This window comes from Ahaetulla prasina, chromosome 1, assembly GCF_028640845.1.
Source record: "Ahaetulla prasina isolate Xishuangbanna chromosome 1, ASM2864084v1, whole genome shotgun sequence".
Classification (NCBI taxonomy): Eukaryota; Metazoa; Chordata; class Lepidosauria; order Squamata; family Colubridae; genus Ahaetulla; species Ahaetulla prasina.
This window is the reverse complement of record NC_080539.1, coordinates 21,650,425-21,676,665: the sequence shown is the minus strand read 5'-3', so window position 1 is coordinate 21,676,665 and position 26,241 is coordinate 21,650,425. Positions and strand designations below refer to the sequence as shown.

The following is a 26,241-nucleotide window of genomic DNA, read 5'->3' as shown; positions in this document are numbered from 1 at the left end:
CTGTTACGAATTCCCGTTCCATTAAATATACAAAGAAGCAGAATAATTTCTCTTCCTTTCATTTCCACTTCTTCCACAGTACCTGTAGGATAATGATGTCCTACTGTCTGAGTAGCTTTCAGTTTGAGAAATAGTTCCATCTCCTGAATACTCAAGAAACCTGGAGTATTCAGTATGTCAAATAATAGCAAAGCATTTTACCAAATGACTGTTAAATTGCTGCATATTCCACAGGAATTTTAGTGTCGTCTTTGTCCAAGCCACGTTACAATGTTATTTCTTTTATTTAAATTATTTATTAATTGCTTTTATAGCTTGCCAAATCAAAATGCAAATTATGTGGGCTTTTTTCATTTTTATCATTGTTGTATTACTGACTGAAGCGTGGCCAATTATATAACAAACATACTCTTTTGTATTCCATATTGAGCTGTGACATGGCCATATTCCTCACTGTTGCATTGGCTGGTATTCCTCATTAGGATTTTGCAGCACTTTTGACTCAGAAGCAAAAAAATTACTCGGATAGAGTAATTTGTAATTAGTAATTAGTATTCAATAAGTAATTGAATAAGTAAGTAAGAAAATAAAAAATGCTTTGGAAAATGGGGACAGTGGAACAAGTTTGATTATAGGTTTTGGGTTGCATTTTTAGAGCTCTAATGCTGTACTGTACTTATTATGGAGGGAAAAAAACATAAAATATTACTGCCAACCTCAAGTAATTGGTTCGTCCATTTACAATATATGTAAGCTTATCCAATCCATAGATGTAAAATGGTTGAGGTAAAAATCCATAAACATACAGTACAGGTAAAACATACAAGTCATTGCAGTCATAAGTCAGGTAGACCCAATTTTATAATTTTTATGGTAGTTTCATATCAGGATCTTCCATAGGAATTGGCTGAGAAATCCCACCCCATCCTATTCCCAGTTAAATAAAACCATAGCTTGGTGTCCCTTTTAAACTATATTTTCTTTGCTGGTTGGTTGCTGACAGTCAGTTTGACAATTTTAAGCTTATACCAAACTATAATTATACTTAGGAAATATGAGACATTCGAATACTGTATTTAAACATGAAGCCATATTTAGATAAGTTGTCCAAATGGCACCATTGAATCTCTTGATTAGTCTGTAAAATTAATTTAGAAACTGGCTTTTCTTGTCACTGAACTTAGAGGCTGGAGGATCTGCATCAGTGTAGAATAGCCTAGCAAATAATGTTCTAAACATTGATAGTCTGCCTTTCCTTTTGCTATGTGTCGAAAGAAATACCAACTCACTGTCTTTGGGGAAATGTTTTTGCCTAACTACTGGCAGCAGAGTCTAAACTTTTGTAGAAGCAACATACTTACTTTTGACTGTGGTTTCCCAAATACACACCCACCCACCCCCCACATATATATGTATGTGTGTGTATGTGTGTGTGTGTGTGTGTGTATATATATATATATATATATATATGTATGTATGTATGTATGTATGTATGTATGTATGTATGTATGTATGTATGTAATATATATATGTATTCTGGTCATATATATATGTATTCTGCTCTCTCAGAAGCTTCGTGCTTCTGGGAGTGCACGAAGCTGAAGCCTGAAGATGACGAATGAGACTTCGTCGAAACGTCGCCAAGACACTTCCAATTTTATGCGGGAGGAAACCCGAATGATCAAAGACCTACATACAAACACCTGCGAAAAACTCAGAAAACATACATACATACATACATATATATGGTTTTACTTTTTTATTTCTTTTGCTTCTTAAAAAAAGTGTCCAGGAAAGAGACCTAAAACAAGATAGATTGACGACATCAGCAAGTATTGCAGGTCCAACTGGCAAAGGAAAGCTCAGGGCCACATTGGTTGGAAAGAAGAGGTCTTCTCCCTGCCATGAATAGATAATGGCTAGAATCAGAGGTGGTATTCAGCCGGTTCAGACCAGTTCCCCTGAACCGGTAGCGGAAATCAGGGGTGGGCCCGTTTTCCCCCGCCGCTGCCCCGGCTCTATGCCATCCTATTTAGGCATGTTTTTGAGGCTGTCACATGCGTGGACGTGCTCGCGCAAAGCGCATGCATGGAAGGCTGGGCGCATATGCGGAAGGCAGGCATGCGCACAAACCGAGTGCACACAAAGCGATGGGCATGGGCACGGTGAACCAGTAGTAATGGTAATATGAAACCCACCGCTGGCTAGAATGAATAAATGAACTTTTTTATTTGTCAAATAGTTATGCTTTTATTACTTGTGTCATTTCCATATGACACTTCAGAATTATTCAATTCGAAGATTCAAGTTAGAAATATGGTAGTTTCTTGTCATGGTCTTCTTTGGTTACTGTAAGTTCAAATATTGATTTCTCTAATACAATACATCAATATGCATAAAAAGTATGAATTGGAATTTTGAAGCAATCCACTCCGTACTTTTTATTTTTTTTTCTAAGCACACATATTGTCTTGGACACTACAATGAAATTTAAACATGTATTCGGCATAAATTTTGCAAACTTAATGGCTGTGACTAAATTTGTACTATGTCCCTTCAGATTGTTACCTGGCATTTGTTTATGCAGGAACTCTGAATCATGTTTTCCATTTATCTGTTATACACGCAAGGTTCTTGAGGCAAGGGATGAAAATGTTTGAGATTTGGCTTCTGTCACGGTTAGAGCTGGGTCTTAAACTGTATTGTCTGCCTTGATTGCTCCATCCGACTGTTAAATAGACTCCAGTTCCTCCTGGATCTCAAGGGCTCTTGTGGGCAGGAGGTGATGCTTCATCAGAGTGGAAAACTTTAGTATGTATAATTGCGTACTTGAAAAAGACCAGTTTAGTACAATTGCACGCTGCAAATTAGCATTAATATTATGGAAAGGATACCACTGTCCAGTACCTCTACTCTGCACAATTTCCGTTTTCATCTCTCTGTTTCTGTTTCCTAACCCTTCTTGCCCATCAGCACTGCTGATTTTTGCCTTTCCCCAACTCTCTGAATTCTAAATAATGGGAGTGGACAATCATTTGTTCACAGCAACCCACACGATGCATGCATTTCTACAATGACTATAATCATGATTTATCACTATTGCTTGTACGTACACTGAGACCTTATGCACCGGAGACAAATTCCTTGTGTGTCCAATCATGCTGGGCCAATAAAGAATTCTATGTCTATTCTGTGTCTGCACACAAACATTTTATACTTTGTTCATTGAAATTGATAATGTATTTAATATTTTTGATAAATTTAATTTTGATAAATTTGATGTAAAGAAGACAGATTTTAATGTAAGAGCAAAAGGACTAAAACAGAAAATAGATTTGTCAAGGTGTAATCAATTGACTTGTCAAATATTGTCAGTTAACCTCTGATCATGTCATTGCCACATAGTATTAGGAAAAGGTTCCCCTTGAACATATGTGCTAGTCGTTCCTGACTCTAGGGGGCGGTGCTCATCTCTGTTTCAAAGCTGAAGAGTCAGCACTGTCCGAAGATATATCCATGGTCATGTGGCTGGCATGACTAAATGCCAAAAGCGCATGGAACGCTGTTACATTCCCACCAAAGGTAGTCTGTTTTTCTACTTGCTTTTTTTACATGTTTTCGAACTACTAGGTTGGTAGAAGCTGGGACAAGTAATGGGAGCTCACCCCATTATATGGCACTAAGGATTCGAACTGCTGAACTGCTGACCTTTCGATCGACAAGCTCAGCATCTGAGCCACCGCGTCCCTTTCACATAAGATTAGATGTTCCATTAATCCCAGAATGCAATTGTGTAGGTACCGTGTTTCCCCAAAAATAAGACAAGTCCAGATAATAAGCCCAATCGGGCTTTTCAGCACATGCGATAATATAAACCACCCCCGCAAAATAACACCCCCCCAACTACTTACACTCATGCGCAGCTGATCCCGCCATTTCCCCTGGTTGCTTGCCGTGCAACCAAAATGAGTTGAGGCCGGGGGGGGGGGAAAGAGGGGTACATGCTCTCCTCTCCCTATTCTTCACATTGATTGAGTGGCCTAACACATCCCATCCCAACCCAATGGCAACAGCAGCCTGGCTGCTTTCCTTCCCTGTTTTCTATCGAGAGGGATGGCAGGTGGGGCGGGGGAGAAGCAAGACACATGGAGTGAGACTTGGCTCCCCTTGCCGTCTCTTCTCCCCCCACCCTTGCCGGGCATGGCAGGGCTCTTGCCCTTTGCTTAGCCACCTGCCCCCTTTAGGGATGCAATTTGGGGGTGGCAGTTGGGGTGGGCGAGAAGCGGGACACAGGTCTTACCTTTCAAGCTCCATCGCTTTCCTTGCCGTTGTATCCAGGGAAACACGCTGTAAAAGAAAATCTTCTCGCGAGTTCAATCAAACTTCTCGAACCCTACTTGCCACCCCCAAAATAATAAGACCCCACGATAATAAGGCCAAGCCTTATTTAGGTTGTCCAAAGAAAATAAGACCCTGTCTTATTTTCGGGGAAACGCGGTAGCTGTCCAGTTTTGTGCTGCGTTATGGGACTGTTGGTTAGTAGAGCTAGTAATTAAGATTCTCTCTTAGCTTTGCAGTGGTCATAGGTAGACTTACCTATAGAGCAAGGGACTCCTAAAGATATTAGAATAGGAATAGGAAAAGAATGAAAGCTGATCCCACTAGCTCATGATGGATTTTATTTAGATGGTAAATTATAGTGCACAGCTGACAATATAAAACCTTCCCTAAGTTTTTATGGGATCACATTTTACTAACGATCTTGTGATTTTCAAAGGTAATATCAATACCTTTGATATTATGCTTGGAAATTAATCAGTGGCTTCCATAGTAAAGGCAACTTTTTAAGGTTGTAAGGATAGTCAATATGTAAAGTCATCTTTGAGATGAACTCCCTCCAGGTAACTTTATGTCCATGTCCCACATAATTTTCTTCATAAAAAATAGAGAATTGGCAGGATTGGCCAACAGCTTCACTAATTAAGAAACTTCATTACCCATATATTCAAGATTGCAGGTCCTGATATATCTTTCCCTATATGGCTGTCTGCAGAATATCTGTCCAAGTCGGCTAGACATTTATGGACTTTGCTGATTCATCTGCTTGAGCCAAGAATTGTGGCCAAGACAGAGTGTTTGTTTGACTGTGCTAAGTTTCTGAATTGCTGTGGAGCCAAGCAAAAGGCAGGATTTAAAAAAAAAAAACACTTCCAAAAAATAGTTCATTGAAATCTGAAAACCATGCAAGCCACCAAGGGCTTTGAATATTTTCATAGTAACTGAAAACTTTAAATTGTAGGAACACTTATTCATAACTGGCATTGATGGCCCTTGGGATCAGAATTTGCTTTAGTGACAATAAATTTGTTTTCAGCATTTGTATGTAGGCATGTACATGCACAGTGCAGGAATACACAGGTTTTTTTTTCTATTTTTAAAGTTGATAAGGATTAAATTTTTATGCCTCCTCTTTGTGTAGGCAAACACAACTTGTTTTATTTTGCACTGGATAATTATGTGATGGATGGTTCAACACGCATGCTCCAGTGACAGGAGGAAAGCGAGTACAAGACTTGCAAAAATATTTCCTTTTTTGGTATTTTCCTACAATAACTTTTGAAACCCTTATAAATTATAACTGGGGGATCACACAGTTTGAGTTCTAGATTCCTTCTCTACATTTTATCTCTCCAAAAGCTCATCCTTCTCCTAGGTTGCTGTGCTGGAATGATGAGAGGGAAGACGGGCTGTTCTAAGCACAATCTTCTCTCAAAATGTAGTTTTAATGGGGTTTTAGTTTTATTGTTATTGTTAGTTTTTAGTATTTTGGCCATAAATTATATTAATTTTATATTGTTTTTAACTTGTATTATATTGTGTTTTTAAACTGGCTGTTAACCGCCCTGAGTCCTTCGGGAGAAGGGCGGTATACAAATTCGATTATAAATAAATAAATAAAAGGCTTGTTCAAAAATGGCACAGAGGCAGACCACAGTTCTTCTATCCCAGATCATAGAAGGTCCCTACATAGTATTTATACTAGAAAATATAAAATATATATTCATAACTACTAGTAATAAGTGAATAACCCTAACTCTCTAGAGCAGGGAATTTTAAACTAAAGTTTGTAGATAAGATTCCTTGGCTCTGGATTTGGAAGGTGTTGTATTTGAGGTGGGGTGGGAGAATTAAATTTGTCATTGCAAGTTTTGCTTATCCTATAACTGTATGCAATCGTATCTTGAATACATTACGTCAGGGGTCCCCAACCCCCGGTCCATGGTCCGGCATCGTTCCGCAGCATGCCAGAAACTGGACTGCGCAAACAAGTGAAGCTCTATGCCCCTTCTGGTCCATGGAAAAACCTCTCTTCACAGAACCAGTCCCTGGTGCCCAAAAGGATAGGGGCCACTGCCTTACATTGTCAATGCAGAAGCATTTGCTAAGAAATTAGCGAGCTACAAATGCGTTTAAGTATAATGGGTCACAATGATGGAGGACAGAATGATCAATCATTACATCCCACAAGAAACTTTAAAAATGGAATGTTTTGGTCACATACTATTATTATTATTAGTAACATTCTTAGAACATGGCCTCCATTTGTGTATAAGAAGTTTCCAGAAAACCATGTGAATCTTAAGAGGATCAAAGTACCATCCACTGTGTATCTTTTCCATATAGTTTTCCTTGCAAATGCGGTTTTGCATAATTTTGTGGTACCTACAGTCCACATATACTCAAATATATTTTGTATATTTAATAATACAGTCATTTGCTTGTTTAGGAATTCTATTATTACCTGATACTCAGATACCGTATTTTTCGGACTATAAGACACACCGGAGTACCAAGATTTCAAAGAGGAAAACAAGAAAAAAAATAGTTTTTGGCCTCCATGTATCTGGTTTTTGCCCTCCCTGTGGGACATGCAGAATGTTTGGGAGACTGCTCCTGGGGGCCGGGGAGGGCAAAAACCGAATGCGGAAGGGGGTTTGGGAGGCTAAAATTGGGCCCGTTTTTTGCAAAAACAGCCCCATTTTTCACAAAAACGAGCTGTGCAGAGGTTTTGGGAGGCCTGCAGAGTGCTCCTGGGGTCTGGGGAAGGCAAAAACATGATGGGTGGGAGGTTCGGCCGGCCAAAAACGGGCTGAGTGGGGTTTCGAGAAGCCAAAAATGGCTGCATTCAGTATATAAGATGCACCAACATTTCCACCCTCTTTTGGGAGGGGGGGAAAGTGTGTCTTATACTCTGAAAACTATGGTAGTTAAACTTGGTTCCAAAATAGGGAGTTGGGGGATCACACTTTACACAAAGATGGCTACATATACCTGTACAGTAAAATGCTTGAGTGGGGGGGAATGAATTTTTGAGATAAATAGTCAGAAAGGATTAAGTGTGATGGTCTTCCTTCTCTCATGCTCTTCTATGCAAAATTAACTTCCCAAAGCTGCTTTCCATTAGTAGAAAAGGAATCTTGCTGTGTGCAAGATCTAGTTTGCCCCTCTCTGTGTTAAAAATAGCCATGAAGGAAGAATAGTATGAAGATGGAACACATGGAGAATTCTGTATCTTACTCAATTGAAAAAAAAAAATTGTGTTTATTGATCAGGTTTGAGTAGTCTCTCTTAAAAGCAAGCTCTCCCCTGACATTTTCAGTAAATGATTGAACAGAAAAAAATTGTTTCCCTTTCTGTTGTTTCTTGAAAGTGTTAACTTGCTGTTTCATAACTGATGGCACAATATTAGCGTGTTCAGAAAAATGTGTGGTTTGAAAAGAATTGACTTGTAGTTATATGAAGAGAATTGATTCCGATGTGACTGAATGCAACAACATTTTCCATGTGCAGTCTGTTGTGTAAACAATTGTGAAGGCAGTCTATTAATATTTGCACACCATTGAACATTTTTTAAATAAAGAATATGCGCAAAAGAATATGGAAAGAGTTTATATATTTCAGAAGAAGTTAATAGGTCTCACCATTTTAAGGGAAAAACCTTGAAAATTGTGATTAATTTGCACTCTTTCCTGTAAAACTGTCCGTGGCCATATGTTGTTTAAAACAAACAGCAAGCAAACCTCAAACCTGTAAAATTAGCATTGCAGAAATGATTTTCTCCTGTAGGATCTTTAATGTTGACTGTTGCCTGCACCATCCAAAGATTCTTGTGGGCATTTTGCTTAACCCAGAAGCCTATCAGATTTCTTTCAGTGTCTAGGTCAGGGTACAATAACATTTTCAGGCTTAAAGCTTGGTCTTGAAAAAACAATTGGGGCCACACTTCAAAACGGAGGAAGAACCACAACAGAGGTGTTAGTAGGAAGAGACAAAAAATAAATTTGATTTAATTGAATTAAAATTTAATTACAGTATAATAAGGTTACTTCCCAGATAGTTAACATTTTCTTCCTTCTATAGATTAAATGAATTAAAAATTATAATTTATGGAGGATTCTGGGTTGTATTTCTAAAATTTTCAGGGACTGAATGGGAACTTAGAAGTTCAAGTTGTTTGCCACAAGCTAGGATCTTCTTTTTCAGCTGCCTAGATTAACAGAGTTGGAAGGGACCTTATAGGTCATCTAGTCCAACCCCCCGCTGAAGCAAGAGACCCTACACAATTTCTGACAAATGGCAGTCCATTTTTTTCTTGAAAGTCTCAAGTAATGAAGCTTCAGCAACTTCTGTTCCATTGGTTGATAGTTCTCACTGTTAGAAAGTTCCTCTTCATTTCCAGGTTGAATCTCTCCTTGGTCAGTTTCCATCCATGATTCCTTGTCTGGCCTTCAGGTGCTTTGGAAAATAGCTTGACCCCCTCCTCCCTGTGGCAGCCCCTCAGATATTGGAATACTTCTATCATGTCTCCCCTGGTCCCTCTCTTCGCTAGACTAGCCATACCCATAGTGGTGGGTTTCAAGATATTGCTATCACCATATCTTTTAATCACTTTCTGGTTTTCTGGAACTTTTTTTTTTTTTGTGCTGCCTCTCAGACTCTTTGGAACCCTTGTTTAAAGTTCTTTCCAGCAAATGGAGCAGCATGTGAAATAACCCATCCCCAATCATCAGATAGACGGGGACCTTGCTTCTTCTCTCCCCACCAGCTCCTGGGTCTGCAAAGCAAAAGGGAAAAATACACTTTTGTTCCATCCTGCAGTATTCCCGGACACAATGTATTTGAAAGTGTTCTTGGCAATGTATTCTGCAATGTGCTTTCCCGTTAAATGGAAGAAAGTAGTAGGAATAGGTAGTAGGAACCATAGTAAATGGTGCTTAAGCAAAGTGGACACATTTCCCTTCTGCTTCTTCATCCCAGATCAAAGATAAATGAAAGGCCTGGACTACTGTCATTGCATGCTTCTTGATTTCCCCAGCTACATATACACCTACATAAAGGAATGCGGTGGCTCAGTGGCTAAGACACTGAGCTTGTCGATCGAAAGGTCAGCAGTTTGAATCCCTAGTGCCGCATAACGGGGTGAGCTCCTGTTACTTGTCCCAGCCTAGCCTCCTGTTACTCTGCCAACCTAGCAGTTTGGAAGCACGTAAAAAATGCAAGTAGAAAAATAGGAACCACTTTGGTGGGTGAGCCCTGCCATGCCCGGCGAGGGGTGGGGAGAAGAGATGGCAAGGGGAGCCATGTCTCCCTCCACGCGTCTTGCTTCTCCCCCGCTTCATCTGCCACCCCTCTCGATAGAGAGACAGCAGGGAAGGGAAGCAGCCAGGCTGCTGTTGCCATTGGGGTTGGATGGGATGTGTTGGGCTGTTCAGTCGGCATGAAGAACAGGGAGAGGAGAGCATGTCCCCCTGTTTCCCCTCCCCCCTCCGGCCTCGCCTCCTCAACTCATTTTGGTTGCGCAGCTAGCAACCAGAGGAAATGGCGGGACCGGCTGCGCATGCGTGTAAGTAGTTAGTGGGGGTGGGGGGGCTTATTTTGCGGGGGTGGTTTATATTATCGCATGTGCTGAAAAGCCCGATTGGGCTTATTATCTGGACATCTTATTTTCGGGGAAACATGGTACCTACACAATTGCATTCTGGGATTAATGGAACATCTAATAAGGGAAAGGGATGCGGTGGCTCAGTGACTAAGATGCTGAGCTTGTCAATCGAAAGGTCAGCAGTTCAGCGATTCGAATCCTTAGTACCATGTAACGGGGTGAGCTCCCGTTACTTGTCCCAGCTTCTGCCAACCTAGCAGTTCGAAAGCACGTAAAAAATGCAAATAGAAAAAATAGGGACCACCTTTGGTGGGAAGGTAACAGCGTTCCGTGCGCCTTTGGCATTTAGTCATGATGGGCACATGACCACGGAGACGTCTTCGGACAGCGCTGGCTCTTCGGCTTTGAAACCAAAAGATGAGCACCGCCCCCTAGAGTCGGGAATGACTAGTACATATGTGCAAGGGGAGCCTTTACCTTTACCTTATATACCTACGTCTTATCCTGATACTTCACGAAACCTAGTTATAATTGAACCATTTTGAGTTCTAACTAGGTCTAAAAGTTTGTAGATCAGGAGCAAACAAGGAGATCGCCTTGTTGTCTCCGAGCAAATGTAATAATGGAATTTTGGTGTCAAACGTGAGGATGGAATTTTGAAATGCCTTTCAGAGGGAACATGTAGCATCCTGACACATGATTGTTTGATTTGTTCTTACCAGATTTGCCCAACCACATAGTAAGTCATCCTCCTCTGCAAATGCCATTCTTTGCCTTTCTTATTGGATTAGCCAACGGGATAGGGGGGAAAAAATAGGTCATGAACAGTAATCCAACCTTTCTTCTGATAAATAATTAAAGTTAATGGAATTTTCACAAGATCTCTGAGCTGAAGTCATTCTTAATGCACCAGTATGTTCTTTTTTTCTGCTACTGTAAAATCAAGGTCATTATTTTTTTATTTATCAGAAGGAATAGCTAGGAACATTCTCCTAAACTGTTATTGAAAAACATTGTGTGGTTGTGGATTTCTAGGGTGAGCTGTTCTCTATGGAAATAGAAAAGCCTCAGAGTAAATGCATTGATTATCAAAGGATTGGGCATTTACTTGAATGATACTAATGAATGCCAAAATAGTTCTTTTTGCCCTGCCGGAAGGCCTTGCCAGGTTTCTTTTTTCTTCCCTTCGTGACCTGTAAATATGCAAATAGACACTTAGGAAGTCTGAATAATTCTCCCAAGGTGCATTCTTCATTGAAGGCTATTCCATTTACAACCAGCAAAACAATTTCTTTTAGCACATGTTTGAATATTAATGAACATTTACCGTTAAGTACCTTTTGGCCATTGCTAGGATTACACTTACTTGCTGCCTATAGAAAAAGGAAAGTATTTGGCTTTCTTTGGGGGAAAGGAGGTGAGTACTGCGAGAATTCTATCCACTCTGTTTTGAAGCAGTTCTATTTTCTCTCTTCCTGCTGTGAGAAATTTTATATCCAAATATATATTATTCCTTACTCTGTTTCCATCTTCCCTTAAAGCATTAACAAAATCCACAGTGGTCTGAGAATCAGGGTCTCCACTAGATAATTGACCGTCAAGGGGAAACTAAATTAATCTAGTAAAAATAGCAGACAGGTAAAATCAGTTACCCAATCTTCCTCAAACTCCCAAATAAGTTATCCAGCATAATCCACATATCAAAGGACAAGGTCTGCAAACACAAATATTGTTAATTAAATTAGGCCTTCCAGTGGAACTGCATGTCCACAACAATTCACACACACCTGCGCCATTCAAGTGTCACCCTTGAATCAGCACATGGACACTTCCATACCTGGACAAGCTCTCCCTATAAAAAGTCTGCTGCTGTACCCCATTTCTCAGTAGCTGCCCCTAAAGAAATAAATATTTCTTCTTTCCTCACAGCTCCCTGGATTCCATTTTTATTTATTCTTGCGCAACCCTGGCTTGAGTTGGAACCCCAAACTATTCTTCTAACACTGCTTTGAACCTTAAATTATAATAAAATAAATTCCCAAACACTTGAAGTAGCAGAGATAAATACGGATTATAATTAAGAAGCAAATCAGTATGTTTCAGCTCACAAAGCCCTAGAGAGAACATGGTTGTAGCCAGGGGCTCGAAGGATTATCAGATGAATCTGAGTAAAGAAGCGGAGGACCAGGGGGGAATATTGAAACCCCTCCCCCCAAAAAAGTCATCTTTCTCATATGTACCTGCCTAGCTGCTTGGTCACTTGGAATAGGTGTACAGGTGGCCATCTCACTAGTATCTGCAGTTTCTCATGAGAGCAAGTCAGTCTTTTATTACTACATCCATCAGTCTGTTTCTTTTGAAAGGAAAAGTTGGGTCCTCAGAAGGTCTATTATGTGCTAGTTCCAGGGGAGGGAGACGGGAAAGCATTTCCCTTGCAAGGTTAGAAGTCTTCAGGTTATGGGGAAAGTATAAGGTACTTGCCAGATGTTTGGGATTATAAGTGCCATAAGTTCCAGACATGAGAGTCCTATTAACCAGACCTTATAGGAACTACAAGACATCAGCAGAGCAGCAGGTTATTTACTTCTGCTTGAAGACATCATGTGGGGATACAACGAAATGGGTCTCTGAAGTCAGGCTCTGATGCTCTATTCCTTCTTTAAACCTGGCAGAAAAAAAACTCTGCTGTAGAAATCTCAAATAGTTGCAGCCCTTGCCTGAACGTAAGGTGTTATAAATAGCCCCATAGCTAGATATGCTGGGTCTAAACAATTTATATTTGTTGTGAAGAACATCCATCTTCCCCCCTTCCTTCCCCCCCCCCGCCCCCGCCGTTTGCTGCATGAAAACTTGACCTCTGATTCTTTTGGTCCCCACAGTTGAATTGCTGGCTCTTTTGTTGCTCGCCTTCTCCCTTGGTACTGGCCATGCACCATCTCCTATCTCATTGGAATAACCCTAATCCAAATTCCGACTTATCAGGTGGCTCGTTTAATTTATCTTTTGATCAGTAGCAAAGTTCCAATACATGGACGACATTTGCCATTTGAATTATATCATTTGATGCAGGATGTGCATCAAATGATATAAAATAATAATAATATAATATAAAAATAGAGAAGGCCCTTCCCCTGGGGGCCACCAGCCGACATTGCTTGGCTGACGGCACCCTAAGGAGTCCCTCTCTGTGAGAGTGCACGGGTCGGTGGGAGGCACAAGGTGGCAGTAGGCGGTCCCGTAAGTAACCCGGTCCTAAGCCATGGAGCGCTTTAAAGGTGGTAACCAACACCTTGAAGCGCACCCGGAAGACCACAGGCAGCCAGTGTAGCCTGCGCCGGATAGGTGTTATGTGGGAGCTCCGAACCGCTCCCTCTATCATCCACGCAGCTGCATTCTGGACTAACTGGAGCCTCTGGGTGCTCTTCAAGGGGAGCCCCATGTAGAGAGCATTGCAATAGTCCAGGCGAGAAATAACCAGAGCATGAGTGACTGTGCATAAGGAATCCCAGTCCAGAAAGAGATGTAAGATAAGGTAATAAGATATGGTTACTGTTTTTTCTTTTAAACCTGGACTGAAAACCACTAAGAAGAACCTGTTGCATTTAATAGCATACATACTGTACCTCTCACACCATGCTCTTTTGGGATAAGCAGTGTTATACTAAAATCCTGAAAAACAGTAAGAAGTATTAAGCCAAAGAAATTAGTTATGGGATAAGAAAAAGTAAAGAAAATACAGCTGAATCTATCCATCCTTACAAACCATCTGCTTCTATCAAATCTATACACCATTGTTTTTTGTTTAAGCCTGGCGACTAAAGGGACAAATCCAAGTAGGGTGTTTTGGCAATAATATGGAGAATTTTAAAAATATTATTTGAAACCTCTACTGTTGATTTCTCATTGTCAGAAAAGAATGGTGTGGCTGTAACTGATAAGATATCTTAATGCTAGCTCAATTTGTCCTAACTGTGTCCAATTCTTAGACAAGTCCCTGCAATTTTTCAGAAACTATTTGCCATTGCTTCTTCCTAGGACTGAGAAAAATGGACTGGCCCAAGAATCAAACTTTATCGCCAAGATTAGTGATTTTTCACTAATCAAACTTTATTACTAAGTATCTAGTTCTTTTTTGGGTGCAGTGGCTCAGTGGTTAAAGACGCTGAGCTTGTCAGCTGGAGAGTTAGCAGCCTGGGTTCAAGACCCGAACACTGTATGATTGGATGAACTCCTGTTACTTTCCTAGCTCCTGCTCACCTAGTAGTTTGAAAGCATGCAAATGCAAGTAGATAAATAGGTACCACTTTTGTGGAATAGGCTGAAAAATAGCTTTTATCCATGGGCCATCAGATTTCTGAATGCAACATAACACCACAATTAGGTTTAATATGATAGGCTTGCAGAGCCAGCGCAACGTGCAACATGTTCATACTGGTGTAATATAATGTTATATACATATATGTATATGGGAATGTGCACCAGTTATTACTTATTTGGGGATTTCTTTTTCTTTTATTTATTGAGTTGTTGAGATGTATTCTGTGTTTCGGGGATGGAGGAGGGCTGCACCAAGGGAGGCTCATTCAATCTCATTGTATACATGTTGTGCATTAACAATAAAGGTTTGATTTCATTTGAATTGATTTCATTTGATTTGATTTGTTGTGCCATGGCTGTGTTGGCCCCATGGAAATTGTCTTCAGACAACACTGACTCCTTGGTAGAACACTGGAATAGCTTGCCTTTGTTTTCTCCTACAAAGTATAAAATGCCATTGTCACTAAAGTCATCATCCATCTCCATCACTTTCCTATTTTGCTGCTGCCAGACATAGGTGCCTGCTTGCTTTAGTTGGACAGCTGGGATCATAACATAAATGGATTATAGAACAAAGTTCTGATGGCCAGGCTCAAATTATCATATTTTTGGACACATAATGCAAAGACTTGACTCCCTTGAAAAGTCCATAATGCTGAGAGAGTGCAAGGAAAGGGAAAATGGGACAATCAGCAGCAAGATGTATGGCTTTGATTGTGGTGGGGATGGGTGCATCACAGTGGTTGGTTGCTACCGGTTCTCCCTGGATTGGGCGAACCGGTAGCAGAGGCAGCAGGAGGTTCTGGCCACCTGCCTGGATGTCTCTGCGCATGTGCAAAAGCATCACCAGCGCTTGTGAGCACCCGCAAGCAAACAGTAGCGACCAAAATTGAAACCCACTACTGGTGCATCAGTGGGAGAGTGATTTAGGCCAGGGGTCTCCAACCTTGGTCCCTTTAAGACTTGTGGACTTCAACTCCCAGAGTCCCTCAGCCAGCAAAGCAAAGCTGGCTGAGGAACTCTGGGAATTGAAGTCCACAAGTCTTAAAGGGACTACGGTTGGAGACCCCTGATTTAGGCCATATTTATGCAGAAATATTGAAGATTCAAAAAAGGCTTATAAACTTTCAAGCACCACTCTACTTTGTCTTACTCAATGTAGGTGGATGAGCCACAGAAAAAGCTCAGATAATAATATTGCAGGCAAAGTCCCAAACTGGTGTTTCTTATCTCTTGTAGCCCAGCAAGGATCGGAGAATCTCTACCCTTGAGAATATGGGATACTAGATGAAATGGATCAGCAATTTGACTGTAGAAAGAGCTTATTGGTTTAATATAGGGAAAAACGATTCCTGTTTTGTTCTGAAACATTACAAGTTTGAGACGATACAATCACACATACAAATAATGAATTATGGCCATGTTTTCAGTCATTATTCACGTTTTGCATATCTTTAAATATTTTCAGTTGGGGAAATTAAACATACAAAGTGATAAAATGTATTTTTAAAGGTGTTGTAAAATTCTAGAAATAGTTCTAGGAAAACTACATATTCTCACATTTTGAATTGTGCTATCTAATAAAAATAATGAACAAAGATTTTATGCTTCTTTGATAGGCTTCTTTGTCTGTTTTGTTCTTGTAGTTCTTCTTTTAGGCTCTGTAGGCCTTCCTCATTTTACTGTCATTTTACTTCCTCATTTTACTGCATTATTATTATTATTTTACTGGCTTATTATTTGGGTTTATTAAAATTTATTGGGATTGTTATATATTGGGGTTATTATTAAAAGATCTAGATTTGAAGTCTTTCACCACCATTTTAGTCCTGCTTTTGGTGCTGTGGCAGCCACAGCTTTTAAAATCCGTAAATGCATTACATTTAGTTTGTCCCTAAAACTGCAATTTAGGATAGGGGTTTTTTGTTTTGTTTTTTGCACAGAAGGGTATCTGTTTATGAACAAGTATATTCCTCTTATTACTTGCTTTATTATTCACTTGCCAGCAAGCTTCCCGTTCTGTCAACCTTGATTTTTTGTTTGTTGTTTGTTTCCTTCTAGCAAACACTAATACATATTTTGAAGAATGATGCTACTAATTTAATTTATGATACTCGTGAATGATTCCAGTCATTTGTGTTAACTAGCACTTGTTCAAATATTTAGTGCCATGTAGAGATAATTGTACCATGAATCTTGCTGGGAACAAATTTGGATATATGACTGCCAGCAGATTGGTGGTGGGATGAACAATAGCAAGAATGAAATTCTTTCCATTTATTCTTCTCTGGGAAGCAAATACGTGTATGTGTGTGTGTGTGTGTATGTGTGTACGATGTGTGTGTGTGTGTGTGTGTGTATAACAGCAATAATATGTAATACAGTGATACCAACTTTGGCACAGGAGTGTTAAACTTGCTCAAAAATTGGTTTTGGAAGATAAATATACTGGAAAAAAGCAAGTGAACTGCTAAAACCATGTGTTTCTGTTACATTGAGATTTACATGCACATTAAATAAATAATGTCCAATTCCTTGCACATCAAAAGGAGGCTATACTTCAAACTGGGGTCTAGCTTGATCCCTTTCCATGTGGCTTCACATGTTTTACATTCCATTAGTCATTCACTGCTCTGTTTCAGTTGAATTGTTAGACTGAAGGAGTTCACTGATTATTCAATATTACTAGAGGCTTTTGTTAACTAATTCCCCTCCTCTGGGACAAACCATAATTGTATATCAGGCGAGATTCATAAGCCAGTTAAAATGGATTTTTGCTACATTCCTTGCTCATAGCAATGTTTTGATTAAAAACGTAATCAGCCTTCAGCTAATATGATAGAATTGGTTAAAAAGAAGAAAGGAGATAGGAATAGCTGATGAAAACACTTCAGTTTTATTCAAACAGTTGCATTTCTTGATCTACGTGTTTGCTTTTTTATCTTCCAGGACTTACGCAAACAGGTAGCTCCACTATTGAAGAGTTTCCAGGGAGAGGTAAGCTCCTTTTTTTTCTCATTTCTTTTAAGGCTACTTGGTTGCCTGAAAGATTCTCGGGATGGCCATCAGCCATTCCTTTTACTGTTACTAGCATAACTTCGACTAGCCATTCCTTTTTCTTTGAGTCAGTTCAAATGGCACCACCAAAAATGGGTCATCTTTCTCATTTGCACAGTAGTTTACTCCATATTATTCCTGCAAGGCTGCAAAGAGTGATAATACAATAACTATGAGATTTTGCAGCTCAAAATTCAGTTGCCACAGTGGGATTTTGCAAGGTATCACCACAGCCATTGGGGACCAAAAACAATATACAGTATGTGAAAGCCGAGAGGGGGAAAAAAACCCAAAAAACTCAGAGCAGTCTCACAGTCAGAAAATGGATGATCCCTAAAAATTTTCTAGAAAAAAATTGAATATGACTTTGGCCCACAATAGAGATTTTATGCTCCTGGAATATGACTATGTAGCTGAAATGTGCAAATGTGTGGCTCTGTAAACAGAACTCTTGTTTCCCATCCGAATGTCCTGTTTCAGTAGCGGGCTTTCCTCCCATGGCATGTACCAGAAGGAGGTTCAGCATGCTCCAGAGGGAGACAGAACATTTTGTTCCCCAGATTGATATATTTTGCACATCCATCCAACCTCTACGTTCGGATTCCCCAAGTAGGTTTAGGATTGATCTTGCAATGCTTTAATGCAAGCAGAAGTGCACAGAAAGCTGCCTGCTACCAAGTCCGCATGTAATCCGAGGTCGAATTCCAAAAAGGGTTAGTCATGGCCAAGGGGACATAGAGAAGATTAGTTGGTAAATTGGTCCAGAAGTCGGAAGCCATCATGTTCTACTTCTGGGCAAGGTTCCAAGAGGCAAAGATAAGAGAACAAAGGTTAGAATTCAGGCAGCAAAGAATCCATGATTCTGAATACTCTCTGCTAGAACATGAGAATAACCAGTTTCAGCTACTATTGAGTTATTCTCAAACACACAACTTCATAGGAGCGGTTGTAGCTAGCGTGCTGTTATTCAGCTGGTGTTCATTAAGCCTGTTCTTTCTACAAGGCTATCCAGATGTATTTAGTTAGCTGCCATAACGCAGCCCTGCTTGTTAACTACAATGTGGCTGCAAGATTCCCTAGTCATGCTGGGCTACCCCTTGAGTAGATTGTTAGGCTTTATCCCGTACAAGGAAGCTCCATGGTGCCTCTAGGCCCTTGTTCCTTTTTTTTGCCCATTACTTATGTTAAACTGTCAGTCCAAAAATGTTTTGCTTGCTTCAGATGTAATTAGCTGGTATAATAATACTGCAACAATACATTTGACACCATCACACAATATCTGCTTATCCCAGGTCTTTATAAAGGACTCAATAGGTGGATAAAAATGCTAGATTTATCCTAAACATTTGGCTGACTATCTGACGGACCATAATTTATTCAATTTATACGTAGCCTCACTCCCACTATCTCTGGGCAGCTTACAGTTGTTAAAACATTTAAAAAACAAAGAACAATAGGAAACACACAAATAATAAAGGATAGAAGAACAAGGTTAGCAAACAAAGTAAACCCAGAAAAGAAGGGAGGGAATGAAAGAATATCAGTTATCTTCTCCAAAAAGCCTGGGTAAAAAGTTACAGCCCTTACAAAAGCCAGCAAAATGATACCTGTTTGAGTCTAGAGGGTAGGGGACTTCATTTCAGAGGCCAGGCACTGCTACAAAGATGGTGTGCTTCTGGGGCATTGATAGGTGGCAATCAATGGAACCCTGACTGTGCTAACCTTGCCAGATTGATTTAGTTGGGCAGATACTACCTGAGGCTGCATGTTCTACCGCCAAAGACTTATGGTTTCTAAGTTGTTTGGCACATGACTTTTGAAGTTGAGGAAGGCTTTCAAAAGATGTTTGTCATGGCTGGACATTTCATAGCTGAAACTGGAAATTTCAAAACAGTGGAATTCTTGGAGGTGTCTGAACTTTAAATGCGACACCCCTGCTTCATCTCTAGTGCCCACCCACATTCAGAATTACAGAAAACAGAGTTGGAAGGGACCTTGGATGTCTTCTAGTCCAACTCCCTGCTCAAGCAGGAAATCCTATGCCATTTTAGAAAAATGGTTGTCCAGTTTCTTCTTAAAAATCTGCAGTGTTGGAGCACTCACAACTGCTGGAAGGAAGCCATTCCACTGATAAATTATTCTAACTGCCAGGAAATTTCTCCTTAGTTCCAGATTGGTTCTCTTCTTGATTAGTTTCCATCCATTGTTTCTTGTTTTGTCTTCAGATGATTTGGAGAATAGATTGACACTCCCTCCTCCCTTCTTTGTGGGTTGGCCCATTTCTTGGCCCGCTACTGGCACTTCAAAATTTGGAGGAAGTTATGAAATGCTGCTTGGGTAGGGAGTGCATTTTCCTTCATCCTACCCCTGCAGCTGTTCTCTTCTCTATTCAGATGGCAATTTTAAAAAAAACAAGCTTCATTTCAATCCACAATTCCTTCTATCCCAAGTTACAGTAGTCTTCCTTCTAACCTTTGTTCTCTTCCTGGAATACGGTAGCCCCTTGGATAAGGAAAGCAGTTTTAACATGGAGAAGAGGGGCAAGTGATAAACACATGATAAAAGTGACTCTTGGGTCTAGAGTCTATTTCTTCTTTGACTCACTAGAGTTCATTCACTACACCTTTACTTGCTCTTTTTCTTGTAGAACTGCTGTCTCATTTGCACAGTGGACTGCCGGAACTCATTGTACAAAGAAAATATGTTATTCCTTCTCATAGAATCACACAGGGTTGGAAGGGACAATTTAGGCCACTGAGTCCAACTTCCTGCTCAGTTCAGGAATCCAAATTAAAACATCCCTAACAGATGGCTATCTGGTTGAATGCATCCAGTGAAGGGGAGGCTATCACCTCCTCTGGGTAATTGGCTCTGGGTCATTGGAATGAACCAATTGATTCCATCATGTTTCTTTGGATCCAGGCCAGCGCAATTAATGCACTAATTCGTTATTCACTTCTTTCTATATATAGATCACCTTTCAGTGTTACAGCTCACAAAGTGGCATACAGTATGTTAAAATATTAAAACTTATCCAGTGAGTTTAAGAAAAATATAGATAGATAGATAGATAGATAGATAGATAGATAGATAGATAGATAGATAGATAGATAGATAGATAGATAGATCGATCCGCTATTTTAAAGAGGCCAGTTTGTAGTGACCTTCCTTAGTAGCAAATGTTAACTCCTGCAAGAAAGGGCATTGGATGTCCCTGTTCCCACACATGAGATGGCATATGGGCATTCCTTATTGGAAGTATAGATAAGCAGTGCAAAAGTCTTTCACATTTTCTTGCCTTGCGAGTAGCAGAACGTTGTGCAATTGTTATTTAGCACGTGTGGCTGAAATGGGATGAGGTGGGATGAAAGAGATGCCATAAAAAGTTCTGGAGCCTTAGTTTTCCTCCCCAGTGGTGTGATTCAAATTTTTTTTACTACCGGTTCTGTGGGCGTGGCTTGTGGGCATGGCAGGGGAAGGATATTGTAAAATCTCCATTCCCATCCCACTTTAGGGGAAAGATACTATAAAATCTCCATTCCCTCCTCACTCCAGGGGAAGTTACTGCAAAATCCCCATTTCCTCCGGATCATCTGGGACTTGGAGGCAGAGAATAGATTGGGGAGGGGCCAGTCAGAGGTGGTATTTACTGGTTCTCCAAATTATTCAAAAATTCTGCTACAGGTTCTCCAGAACTGCTGAATAGCACCCCTGGTTCCCCCTCTGCAGTTAAGGTCTGCTGTTCAGAGGGGTAGGGAAGAAGTGAAAAGATATGAGCATTAAGAGTTCCCCTTTTTAAACAGCACCGATCTGTTTCTTAGATCTGACCTCCTGCAGACAGGTGTTGAATGCACAGTAGATTTGCATCCTAACGTGATGCAGTGAGAGAGAGCAGTTATCCAAGGTTTCTTTAGTGAGGGATTGAGAAGACTTCCCCTTGCTCTTGAGATAACAGGCTAACACTGACTAATCTGTACATTTGACCTTGATTTAATACAAAATTAGACTAAACTCTATAGTTCTGACTACTTCAGCTTTTGAATAGGTGATCTCTCTCTTTCTGTATATGTATAAATTGTGTTTGTGCATATATATTATGAGCCACGCAGTTTTGGCCTTGAGTCAGGCAGTAACACAAAAATGAGACCTTAAGATATCCTAAAGAAAATTAAAGGCATACAAAATGCAAGAAGTATTAAGAATACACAACCTTGTAAGAGCAATTTATCATAGCAGAATTAACAAATTCTCCCAGAGCTACTGGAAATTACTTGAAAGGGAGATAATAATTTCTGTTTTAAATAATCTTAGATTAACTGGAAATGCATGTACATACACAGACTCATTCATTCGTTCGTTCATTCTGCTTCAATTTTTGAGGGGAGCTAGATGTGTTCCTTTCAACACCTGCTTGAATGGGAAGTTATTGCTAGCTTTCCAAACATCGTGTGTAGGAGACAGAGGGAAAGGTGGGTGAATGTATTGTCATCTGGGGATGACAGTGAGATCATTGTGAGAAAGCTTGATCTTTGAAGCCACTTGCTAATTTTGGAAAGAATGCCTCTTCAAAGCAGAGGGATGGATCAGAATAAAATTAAATTTGTTAGAAGTAGAACTGTGTGTACCAAGTGGAAAAAAGAACACAGTAAACTAGAACCTAATTAATACATTATTGAGAGGCTGAGATTATTATTTCAAAGACCTAAGTGCTAAAAGCTGTTTAAAAATACTTTAGATTAGCCTGTCTGAAAAGTTTTTTCCATAACTGGCATTATTACCAAAATGGTAATCTTTCCTCACACATACCCTTCCCTCCCAACACCTTAAACAGTTCTGCCAAGATTCCACAAGGGGTGGGGGGGAGGGACAGATTGTTTTTCTTAACAGTTGAATGTGTGACATTAAGTCGAAACAAATTTCAAAATTAATATATTGCTAACATTCTGAGTTTAAATCACCTATTGCAAGAGCCTGAAAAAAATTCAGCCTAGCTTCCAGTTACATCACAATGTCAGTGCCTTATGTCTTCTATGACCTTTGAGATAGGAGATGGATAGATTCCCTGTTTTCCCCAAAATAAGACATCCCCTGATAATAAGCCCGATCGGGCTTTTGAGCACATGGCAATAAGGCCGTGCTCTTATTTCAGGGTTCAAAAAAAAAATAGAAGACAGGGTCTTATTTTTGGAGAAACACCGTAGAAAATTAAAAAGGAGTCCCTCAGCTGTAAAAATGTTTACTTTCAGCGTTACTATGACGGGCAGTCCCAAGATCTGCTTGTAACCCGGAGAATGCGCCACTCAGTTCTGGCAGCAATATGACTGGCTTTTGTTCATGTTCCCATTTTGCCAATTAAAGTTGCAAATGGGAGGCAAACAGTTCTCATTCCTATCCTTAATTTCCCACAATCTTGAAAAATGGTCCAAAGTCTGCCCCACCTATGATGGACCATAGTAGAGCTACACTTTCCCAGGAAAGAGGAAACATATTACAGGAAGGGAGGTGTGAGGGGAGGCAGTACAGCCTAAAGCTGGATAGGAAGACAGTAGGAAGAGAGTAAAAATAGCCACTCCCTGGACTCTCCCAAGGTCTGTCTGTTATGGTGAAAGTAGTAAGCGTTCAATCTGGCAAGATTCTGTCTATTGTGTGGAAGTAAATAAAGAACTGAACTCTGGGTGAATTGTTCTTTGTCGTTTTGGGGCTGAGCCTGACACCACCTCACACAAAACCTTTAAGTTGCTTTTTTTCCCCAGTCCAGTTGAAGGATATCGATACTAGGAATGAATGGTCATGTATTTCCTGGAGATTTCCCACTTCCATTTTTATCTATAAAATCCCAGAACAGAAAAAGCAACAGCAGACCATAAATGTTTGCCCCCTGCTCCCTTTCAGCAATCACTGGGTTGCTGCTTACAGCCCTTCCAGAAGGGCAACAGACAGAGGTTTTGCCCATAGCCCTTCAAGATACTGGGAATTTGTCCCAGAGTGTCTACAACATCCTCTTAGTTTATACATCCGGATGTTGAGGCAGTGTTTCTGAAGAGGATCTGTGGTTTATGTAGGATCGGCTAGAAAAAGGCATACTTTCAAATAAATGCCATGCCTTCTAGAGCTGTAGCTATTAAAAAGAGTTATTTAAATTGGGCCTGTTGTGGACTCCCATAGTTAAAAAAGCAAAAGTTAGAATATTTTGGACATGTGGTACAACACCCAGAAAAATACGCCATACTTTACTTAATTCTCCAGGGAAAGATTGAAGGCAAACGAGGTCAAGGCAGAAGAAGAACATCATGGCTTCAAAATCTAAGGGGCTGGTTTGGACAAAACTCAGCAGCACTTTTTCCTGCGGCTATTGATAAAAATAGGATTGCCAACGTCTTGTCTATGGCACAAAAAGAAGAAGAAGAAGATAGTTCAAAAGGAATTCAATCCTCTAAACAGTGCTGGGATATGGTTTTGAAAATATACTAATGAGAAAACCAAAATTGGTCATGGCTTTCAAAAAAACAAAAAACAAAAAAAACCTGGGCCAGACTGACTATTGTTAAAGAAAAGTGAATATTAGGAAATGGAGTGTCTGAACTTGTCTTTGTGATGTCACGAAGCAGCTATTTTTAAAACTGGGTAGGGATTTCCTGAGGTCATCAATATTCTTTTCATGTGGCATAGTAGGGCTGTCCAAGAGCAACAGAGAAGTTGCTAATTTGGAGCTGGCCAGAGGGTAGAGACTCTGGAAAAAAAATGTGACTAGCAGTGCCTACCATTCTTCAGTTTGCATTTGGCACAAGGCAAGGGGTTGTCAGGCTAAACTCTCCTGTTACTTTGAATAAGGAAGCTTATTGCAACATTGATGGGTGAAACCCAGTAATTTAGCAGGGGTGTGTGTGTTGAATTGTGTGGTTAACATTTGTATCTGTGCAGTAGAGAGCACTCATATAGCTTTCTCGGTCTGGGTTTCATATGGTTGAGGAGGCGGGATACAAAAAACTATATTGTTCATTCTTACAAATAAATCTCTATTGTGATGTTGTGGTAGTGGTGGTTAAGTTGTATAGAAGGAGTGGTCTGGGAAACTACTATCTGTTTCAACAGGAGATAGGAGAATGCTTGCTTTACCTACTTTCTTTCCCTAAACCTACTCCATAATTTCTGAAACCCTAAAGTATAGCTTAGTTACAGCACTAAGCATTAATGAATACAGTTCCTTATTTTAATGATTTTGAATATTTTCATATAGTCTGCTAACTGCAGTTCCCTGAATGGTGTAGAACTTAGTAAATCTATTAATAAAAAAAGAGAATAGTATTAACAGTAACATGGGAAGCAGCATAAGCAAGATGAATAAACAACATAATCATCGGTACCATTAAGGACTACTATACAATAACAAAGAGGCAGTCAAATTCTAAAAGAAACCTAAAATTGTGCTTTAAATGTCTTGGAATTCTCAGCTTATTCCACTTTCTGGATATTATATACATTGCCTATTTGCGACCAGATTTGATTGCATAGGAAATGTAAGCTCTTTTTAAAAATCCCACCATTATTATTTTTATAGTAATGAACATACTCAATACTTCTTCCTCCTCCAACGTTCCCCACAAAATAGGGGGAAATAGCCCTGTGAGGTGAATTGGGCTAAGAGAAAGTGACTGGCCCAAAGTCACCCAACCAGCTGTCATGCCTAAGACTGGTATAAAACTCATGGTCTCCCGGTTTCTAACCTGGTACCTTAAGTCACCAGATCAAACTGGCTTTTGTGTTGCAAGGTTGACTCAACCTTCCATCCTGAGTCCCTTGGGAGATAGGGCGGTATATAAATATGATTAAATAAATAAATAAATAAATAAATCCTTCCGAGGTGGGTAAAATGAGGACCCAAATTGTTGGAGGCAATTTGCTGACTCTGTAAACTGCTTAGAGAGGGGGGTAAAAGCACTGTAAAGCGGTATATAAGTCTAAGTGCTATTGCTATTGTTCATGCATACCAGTGTAACCAGAAAAGTTACTGGCTATACAATGCTGCAGGACTAAGATAACATAATCTTGTTCTGTTGTGTAGCACTTCCTTCATTATTAAGTACCTACTCCCCATCTTCCCATTGCCAAGATTTCTTGTGTTGAACTTTTGCAAACCTAATTAATCCAATTTTGTTACTTTACATTTGCTCCATGATGGCTCAATTAGAGCAGCATCAGAACTGTGGTTCAGTATCTAGGCCAGCTTTTTGTAATTGGAACCACATTTTCCTTCTGAAGGGCTGCAGCTGGTTTGGTTCTACTCAGGCAGAAAAAGGATATAACTTTGCATAACATAGGAAATGAACGGTTGAGAGAGAAGCCAAATTCAATTTCAGTCAGATATTTTGAGGATAAGTCCATGATCTATGGAAGCAAGGGAATGAGAAGTGTGTGTTTTGTGGAAAGCACTGTCTTTGGCAGTCTATTAATCATGGCCAGTCTGGGCTTCTTGCGCTGTTGCATTAGCCCGATTTTGTGCAAAGGGTCTGGAAAGCAGCCAAGAATTTAACCTCTTCAAGTCACAAAGCTGCATTTGCTGTGCATTAAACATCATGTGGCAATTGGGAGCATTCTGAATTTTATTAAATAATAGCTAATAAATGTTAGAGCAGAAAAGGCAGTTCTGAGACGCACCTGCCAAACTCAGTGAGTACAAACTGCACCAAATAACAGGCAGTCCTCGACTTACAACATTTAGGGACCGTTCAAAGTGAGTTGTGAAAAAAGTGCATTGTGACCATTTTTCACACACTTAATGACCATTGCAGGAGCACCACGGTCACATGATCAAAAATTCAGATGCTTGGCAACTGAATCATATTTATGACGGTTACAGTGTCCCCGGGGTTGTGTGATCATCTTGTGTAACCATAGAATAGAATAGAATAACAGAGTTGGAAGGG

General features: G+C 40.0%; 1 protein-coding gene across 9 annotated transcripts in view; it reads left to right on the top strand.

The window, feature by feature from the left end:
• Positions 1 to 26,241, top strand: part of CUX1 (cut like homeobox 1) — a 374,189-nt gene that overhangs the window by 146,805 nt on the left and 201,143 nt on the right. For all 9 annotated transcript variants that reach the window (XR_009152844.1, XR_009152843.1, XM_058164380.1 and 6 more), the window contains exon 3: positions 17,210 to 17,257. Coding sequence is in view for 7 of the 9 variants with exons in the window: in XM_058164380.1 (XP_058020363.1) it covers positions 17,210 to 17,257 (48 nt within the window). In the remaining 2 variants the exon portion in view is untranslated. The remainder of the gene's footprint in view (positions 1 to 17,209; positions 17,258 to 26,241) is intronic.